Source organism: Nicotiana attenuata, chromosome 10 (assembly GCF_001879085.1).
Source record: "Nicotiana attenuata strain UT chromosome 10, NIATTr2, whole genome shotgun sequence".
In the NCBI taxonomy this organism is placed as follows: Eukaryota; Viridiplantae; Streptophyta; class Magnoliopsida; order Solanales; family Solanaceae; genus Nicotiana; species Nicotiana attenuata.
In genome coordinates this window covers 4558956-4567667 of record NC_031998.1, presented here as the reverse complement: position 1 = coordinate 4567667, position 8712 = coordinate 4558956, and the positions used below count along the sequence as shown (strand labels likewise).

General features: G+C 49.2%; 1 protein-coding gene across 1 annotated transcript; it reads left to right on the top strand.

The window, feature by feature from the left end:
* LOC109233548 lies at window positions 3418-5528 on the top strand. Its single transcript, XM_019399433.1, has 4 exons — window positions 3418-3712; window positions 4219-4970; window positions 5023-5036; window positions 5141-5528. Exons 1-4 carry the CDS (start codon window positions 3418-3420, stop codon window positions 5526-5528), a joined length of 1449 nt encoding a protein of 482 aa, XP_019254978.1.

The following is an 8712-nucleotide window of genomic DNA, read 5'->3' as shown; positions in this document are numbered from 1 at the left end:
CCAGTTCATCTTATCATTACGAATCAATTTGTTAAAATTATCCTAGGGTCAATTATCTTCGATTACGATTTACCCCTTCTTGTATATTGATTGATTTGCTTAAAAAGTATTCGTTAACTTTTAAGTCAAACAATTTGGTGCCGTCTATGGGATTTCGGTAGTCCAAATCGTAGTTCACATCTAGGATATCAAGAACAACAATCACTATCCTTCAAACTCCGTAGAACTAGCAAATGGCAGATAAAGAATCTAGGCTGAAGATGATAGCAGATGTCTCAACCAACCTCATAGGCCCCCTCAACGAGGCCGGCAGAGAAAATATTGTGAACGTAACACCAAGTAGTGTTCAGGAGGAGGAAATTTCGCCCTCCTCACTCGAAGATCTAATGATCTTGCATGAAAGGGGGGCTTCAACGTCTGCAGTAAAGGAAGCGCCTCCAGTAGTCAAAAAGTTACTAGAGGAATGGTTGACGAACACCCTAAGTGGCCTGCTCGAGAAACCGTCTCCGGGAAATCTCAAAGACTCATCAACGGCAGAAATCGCTGCTGCCGCTGGTGAACCAAGTGTTATATGGACGAGCAGCGCCCACGCAGATATCAACACAAGCGACAATGCACTCACGATCGTCCTTAGGAAAATGGAAGAAATGGAGAACGAGAATAAAGCGCTCCGTGATCAAATGAAGGAGCATCAGGAAAGGGTAGACAAAATACCTGGTGCCCCAAAGCTACTGCCAAAACGCGACGTAGGAAGGTTCGTCGAGCAACCGTATAGTGAGGAAGTTGCTCCTCACCCAATCCCTAAAACCTTCAAGATGCCCCCATACTTGAGAATATATGACGGGACCACGGATCCAGAAGATCATCTGATCCATTATGTAACCGCTATAAAAGGAAACGACTTATCAAAAGAACAGGTGTCGTCCGTGTTGCTGAAAAAGTTCGGAGAAACTTTGACAGGAGGAGCGCTAACATGGTACACACAACTACCGGCTAGATCGATATCGACGTTAGAAGAGATGGAGGATAAGTTCTCCACCGCTCATGCAGGAGCAAAGAAGGCTGAAGCGAGGGTCAACGATATCTTTGCGATCTGGCAAACGACGGGCGAAGGGCTCAGGGACTTCCTAGCCCGATTCAACAGGGTAAGAATGGGCTTGCAGAACGTATCAGAAGGAATAGCGGTTGCCGCTTTCCAAAACGGGTTGAACAGAGATGGGTCGAAAGCAACCAAGAAGCTACTCAGTCGACTCATGAAGTATCCCCCCACTACATGGGAGGAGATCCACAATGCCTACTGCGCAGAAGTAAGAGCACACGAAGATGACCTTAATGGTCCAACCCAACGACTGACATCAATGCAATCAGAAGTCAGGAGGGATCGACGCAATGACGGGCGACGGGAACCACTCCCACGGTTCAACAGAGAAAGGCATCAGCCCTATGTCAGAGCCCCTAATCCACCTCCTCCAAGACACCCAGACGCCTTGCAATGACATATCGCCCCGCTTCAGAATGAAAGAGGTATGCCTCCGTTATTATCCGCTCATAACTTTTGTGTCTCACCTTCAGAAAATAGTGTACGCAGTGGAGAAGCTGGGCACAAAGGTACAATGGCCGCAGAAAATAAAATCATATCCTAGCGCGATGAGATCAAACGTCCTATGCGAATTCCATCAGGAAAGGGTACACAAGACCGAAGATTGCATAGGTCTACGATGGGAAGTAGTCAGAATGCTAAACCAAGGATACCTGGAGGAGCTGCTCAGTGATAAAGGGAGAGCTAATTTCGCCAGGGGACGTGATCAATCCCAAGGACCACCAAAGCCACTGTCCCCAGCACGAACCATACAGATGATCGTCGGCGGCGGTGATGACTCGGCGATCAACCATGTAAAATTCACCACCACACACAAGTTGAAGCGCACGATCGCTCACGAACGGTATGATGCCTTCGAAGATAGTATCACCTTCGATAAGTCTGATGCCGACGGTTTGTCTTTCCCTCATTATGATGCTTTAGTTATAACTTTACGCATTGCTGATACTGATGTAAAAAGAATCATGGTAGACGACGGAAGCGGCGCGTGTATTATCCACCCGAGGGTTCTCATGCAAATGAGGCTCGAAGATAAGGTAATACCGCGTTGCATAACGCTAACCGGTTTTAACAATGCAGTAGAGCGTACCTCCGGAGAAATATCACTACCAGTCCTGGCGGGAGGAGTCACGCTGGAAACCACATTCCAAATCATGAACCAGGAAATGGCTTACAACGTCATCATAGGACGTCCACAGATATACGCCATGCGAGCCATCCCCTCGAGTCTCTATTAAGTAATCAAGTTTCCTAACCCATGGGGAATATTCAGTATCCGGGGTGAACCACGCACTGCCCAAGAATGTTACCGGATCGCCCAGAACTGCACCCATACCAAGCAACTGAAAAGAGCAAGTGCGGAGGCATAGCAATCAGCCATGTCGGGAACTAAAATCAACCTGACAACGGAGGGCATTAGGGACCCAGATGTCGTAGAAGCTTGCAAAGCGACAATCGGGGATCTCGACCCTGTCATGCTGGACAAGACCGACAGTTCGAAAAGCACCTACATCGGGCATAACCTCTCCGACCCAGGTAAGTACCATGAATTCTTAACTAACCATGCAGGTTTATTTGCCTTCTCTCATTCAGATATGCCGGGGATCCCAAACGACATCACCACCCACAAACTAAATGTCGACCCACTTTATCCGCCCATGCGGCAGATAAGGAGGAAATTCAAAGCTACAATCAACGAGGCAGTCAGCGAAGAAGTAGATAAACTACTAGCCGACGGTTCCATCAGAGAATCGAAATACCCCCAATGGGTCGCCAACGTGGTCATGGTTAAAAAGAAAAGCGGGAAATGACGAATGTGCGTAGACTTCACCGACCTGAACAAGGCATGCCCAAAGGACTCCTTCCCATTGCCCCACATCGATCAGCTGATAGATGCAACAGCCGGACACGAGCTGCTAAGCTTCTTGGACGCATACTCTGGCTACAACCAGATCCTGATGGCCGAAGAGGACCAAGAGAAGACAACTTTCATTACCCATCTAGGGATATACTGCTATAAGGTGATGCCCTTCGGGCTCAAAAACGCGGGTGCAACATACCAGAGGCTGGTCACCAAGATGTTCAAAGAACAGCTCGGTAAGACAATGGAGGTCTACATCGACGACATGTTAGTAAAGTCGGCAAAGAAGGAGGACCATATTGACCATTTAAAGCAAGCCTTCGAGATACTAAGACAGTACGGGATGAAGCTGAACCCGGAAAAATGTGCCTTCGGCGTGGCTTCGGGAAAATTCTTGGGTTTCCTCGTATCATAGCGAGGTATCGAAGTCAACCCGAACCAGATCAAGGCCATAGACATGATACCCGAGATTCTAAATAGCAAGAAGCGGGTGAAGAAACTAACATGGCGAATAGCCGCTTTATCCAGGTTCATCTCACGATCCTCAAACAGATGCCACAAATTCTTCAGTGTGCTGAAGAAAGATCGACGGCTGCAACGGAACGAGGAATGCATCGAAGCATTAAGGAAATTGAAGGTATATCTATCCTCGCCACCATTGCTCGTCAAAGCAGATCCAGGCGAGTGCTTACTCGTGTACCTGGCGTTGTCTGAAGTCGCTGTCATCGCCGTCTTAGTCCGCGAAAACAAAGGTACGCTATCCCCTATTTACTATATCAGCAAAACTCTAATAGATGCCGAAATGAGGTACTCGCACCTCGAAAAGCTGGCTTTGGCATTAGTTGTAGCTTCACGAAAGCTTAGACCTTATTTTCAATGCCATCCCATAAAAGTAATAACAACCTTCCCCCTAAGGGGCATCCTACATAAACCCGAACTCTCGGGTAGGCTCGCCAAATGGGCCATAGAGCTCAGCGAGCATGACATAACCTATCATCCAAGAACTGCCATCAAGTCACAGGTACTCGCCAACTTTGTCGCCGACTTCAGTATGGGGATATTGCCAGAGGTGGAACAAGAGGCCCTCCGCGCCTCTGCCCACACTGACCTCTGGACCTCTACACTGACGGCGCTGCGAATGCCTCGGGATCGGGACTGGGACTCGTCCTCGAAGTCCCCATGGGAGAAGTAATTCGCCAGTCCATACGATGCCCCGAGATGACTAACAACGAGGCCGAGTATGAGGCTGTGATTGCAGGCATGAAACTAGCTATCAAATACAGAGCCCGTCGGCTCATCCTCCATTGCGACTCTCAACTCGTAGTAAACCAAGTCGCTAGAACCTACCAAATCAAAGAGCAAAGGCTACAAAAATATCAGTCAGAAATCCATAAGCTGATGCCCGAGTTCGACGAATGTCGCTTCGAGCAAATTCCCAGGGGACAAAACATCGAAGCAGATAGCCTAGCCAAGCTGGCCGCAGCCACCAAAAATATCAACAAAGAAAATGTGGTCACTCTCCTCCATTCAGCCGTCGACCACATCGAGGTATTCTCTTTAAAATTGAATTGGGACTGGCGTAACCAGTTTGTATCCTACCTGCAGGACGGGACACTCCCACGCGACAAAAAGGCAGCCAAGAAACTCCGGATGCAAGCGGCCCGGTACAGCCTGATAAATCACGATCTCTACAAGAAAATGTTTGGTGGTCCCCTTGCTAAATGTCTCGGGCCACATCAGACGAGGCAAGTATTAGAAGAAGTGCATGAAGGCCATTGTGGCGCCCATACAGGGAACCGCACCCTTGTCCGGTGCCTTATCCGCACCGGCTACTACTGGCCCACCATGAAGAAAGAGGCAGCGTATTATGTCCGAAGATGTGAACAATGCCAAAAGTACGCCCCCATGATACACCAGGCAGGGGAACTCCTCCATTCGGTCACCTCGCCATGGCCATTCATAAAATGGGGGATGGACATAATCGGCCCCCTACCGGCAGGACGAGGAAAGGTATGCTTTCTGTTAGTTTTAACTGATTATTTTTCTAAATGGGTGGAAGCAGGTGCGTATGCACAGGTACGCGAGCAAGAGGTCATCGCCTTCATATGGAAAAATATCATATGCCGTTTCGGCATCGCCAAAGAAATCAGCTGCGACAATGGGCCCCAGTTCATCGGCAGGAAAATAACCGAATTCTTCGAGAAATGGCTCATCAAGCGGATACTCTCCACCCCATATCATCCCGCCGCTAACGGCCAAGCCGAGTCTTCCAACAAAACAATATTGAACATACTGAAAAAGAAGCTTGAAGAAGCCAAAGGGCTATGGCCCGAATTGCTACCCGAAGTATTATGGGCATACCGGACTACACCCAAGTCCAGCACGAGAGAAACGCCATACTCACTGGTCTACGAAACTGATGCCGTCATACCCGTCGAGATCGGAGAACCAAGCTTGAGATACTCCCATACTAGTGGAGCGGACAACGACGAAAGCAAGTTACAAGACCTAGAAGAAGCCGAAGAACGAAGAGACATGGCCCATATAAGAATGACGGCCCAAAAATAGCAGGTAGAAAGATATTACAACAGGAAAGCCAGGGTAAGACCGCTCAGAGTCGGCGATTACGTCCTCAAGGCAAAAACACTGGCATCAAAAGACCCGAATAAAGGAAAGTTAAGAACCAACTGGGACGGGCCATACAAAATCACAGCAGCGGCAAACAAAGGAGCGTTCCAGCTAGAGACGATGGAGGGAAAACCACTCCAAAACAATTGGAACATCGCCCATCTCAAACACTTCACTTCTGAAAGGCGTCTTCTAAGTCGCACTCTTTTCCCTGGCCCGATTTTGTCCCAATTGGGTTTTCTCGGGAAGGTTTTTAACGAGGCGACAAAGGGGACACCAGGTGGAATAAGAGCGCAAGTTCACCATATCGGCCAACCGACACGGTCCGCAGGCCAACATAGTGAAGGGACTATCATAGATTTCTCCATTACTCTCCATTGTATGAACAGAATTCTCTATTGTATGAGCGAAATTCTCCATTGTATGAACACGAATTCTCCATTATACAAACAAGATTCTCCATTGTATGAACAGAATTCTCCATTTAACTGAATGAAATCTTCATTACACAAACAGGAGTTAGTCGACATTCAACGATGGATACTACTTCGACGACAGTCAGAGTAACATCCTAATGGCTAAGGCCATCGATATCAGTTCGACCTCGTTCGAACCAAGACGGATACTACTTTGACGACAGTCGAAGTAACATCCTAATGGCTAAGGCCATCGATATCTACTTCGACGCCAGTCGAAGTAACATCCTAATGGCTAAGGCCATCGACATCAATTCGACCTTGTTCGAACCACGACAGATGCTACTTCGACGACAGTCGAAATAACATCCTAATGGCTAAAGCCATCAACACCGGGTCGACCCCATTCGAACAGCAACACGACCATTCGACGAACGACAAAAACAACCTCTACGGAGGCTAAACATTACGACAAACAGATAAAGCATCATAGGTAAAAGTTATATTACAACAAAAAATCATGTTTACATTCGCCCCCGTGGATGGGTTCCAATACACTATACAAGCCCAAAATTATACATAAGTTCATGACTGCCCATCACCCCCCGAGTGGTAAGCGTCATTATACCAGGGACCGAAGTCAAGGTGGTTAAATCTTCAGAAGCGAGCCCTTCCCCATCAGGAGAGTCGGGATCATAACCGCAAACTTCACGAGCGGCGGGAGCCTCGCCCTCTGCGCCTAGACTTCTTTCTCAAGCGCTCGGCCCGCAGCATGAAGCTCACTATACACATCGAGCTTGGCCTCCACAAAAATCCACATATCATGCGCACTACGACGCGCAATCTGATCAAGCGAAGGGCGAGAAATGGAAGGCCGGGAAAGCCTGTTGATCTCCGCCACCCTGGCATCGAGTTCAGCAGTCAGATCCGCCACCCTCCGTTGCAGATCGGCGTTCTCCGCTGCTACCCCACGGCTCAATTCAAGCTCATCATCCTTTGACCTGAGGAGCTCCTCCAACTCGCTGTTGCGGGCCACGACTTTCATCAGCTCGATATCCGCCTCCTCCAGCTCAGCTCCTCTGTGTTCCGACTAGGACTGCCCCCGATTGACTTTCGCCCGATGCTTAGAGCGGTACTTCCGATACTTTTTTAACATCTTCTTGAAGAGGGCAGTCCGTTTTTGCTCACGGCGTCCTCTCTCTACCTCCAAGACCAGGGTCTGTAAAAGAAGAGAAAAAGCAGAAGTAAATATGCCTCAAGCCAGTCTAACAATATACGGAAGGGAAAAAGGGAATAAAGAGTACCTGCAAAGCCATGCCTGACACCCTACGGGACAGCTCTGCGTCACCCACCGCACTGAGTGCCTTGCTCTCGAGGGCGGCACACAGCAGGGTAAGGGCCGAAGCAGCCTGCTCGCTGTTCGACAATAAATTATAAGTCGCCGCAATAGTAATATGACGGTCAGAGCCATCCGTCGTCATCTCCACGTGGGTAAGACCACCCACGAACTTGTCGACATCTCCCTGAGCAATGTCGGAGCCCAACTCTTCCGCTTCACCACCAGGCTCCTCGACATTGGCCGATGACCCTCCCTCGACGGAACGCGCGGATCTGACGCCTAGAATGACATCCCTATGTTGAGCCGACCTCCTGAAAGAATGGCGTCGGCCATGAACGAAAGTCTGGACGTCAGTCGAGGCACCCCACTCCCCCGGGCTTCAGTTGCCACCGCCTTGCCTTTCTCGAGCCTCCGCCGTTTTCTCTTTGGTGACTCCTCACCATCGGAGGGTTCATCCGCGGATTGAGAAGCCGGCGCCAATGGTGTCGATTCCCACATAACCATGGTCGTAGAGGTGGCCCCCCTAAAGGAGTTGGAGAAAGATCCCCTTAGACAGACTCGACCAATATATCTTGAGAGTTCGAAGCGACGTCGGTTCGTTTGGAAACATGGACTATCGCCTTCTTCCTAGAAGCGCCTCGACCTGTCGCCATAAAAAATAGGGGGGTGAGTAAGCGGAGTCGCAAAACTTTACACGACAAAAACTGGAAATCTACCTGAAGAGATTTTGGGGCCATAGCGCTGCATATAGACAGGCCGAGCGCGGGTCTCCTCTGCTGAGGTAACAAGCCGGCAACCCATCCCCTAAGGTTGGCAACGGGCCGGGGCGGATGAGCCATAGCTGCAATATAAAGGTTAGAATTGCGATGGTCAAAAACGATAAAGAATGTAACGGATTGCAACACTTACATTTTGAATTCCACCTCTCCGGGAATCCGACGGGGTTAGAGACCAAGTGCTCGGTCCTAACAAAAAAATATTTGCGCCAAAACCCACGACTCGCCCGGCCGTCGGTCTTGACTACTAACCCTCTCGTACCACGGCCCCATAGATGTACCATGGTCCCTCTCAAATAGCAGGCGCTGAATAGTTGCAGGAGGTGATGGACCGTGACTTCACACCCAGCCAACTCCGCATACTTAGTCAGTAGCCGAAGCACCTTCAGAATATACGGCGTAAGCTGAGCCGAGCAGACGTTGTAAAATTGGCAAAACTCCTCCGCCAAGGGAAAGAGGGGAAGGTTGTAACCAATCAAGAATGGATACTCGTAAAAAGCGCAATATCCTGGCCTGTGAACGTCCACGTGATCCCCCCCAGCCGGGATCATCTCTATGTGTGCGGATATACTGTACTTAACACGGAGGTCATC

What these genes read in the sequence shown, in the direction of transcription:
- LOC109233548 (XM_019399433.1), top strand. Translation starts at nt 3,418, where the DNA reads ATGATACCCGAGATTCTAAATAGCAAGAAGCGGGTGAAGAAACTAACA. An exon ending in CTTAGTCCGCGAAAACAAAG is followed by an intron (nt 3,713 to 4,218) that starts GTACGCTATCCC and finishes CTGTGATTGCAG; the next exon opens with GCATGAAACTAGCTATCAAA.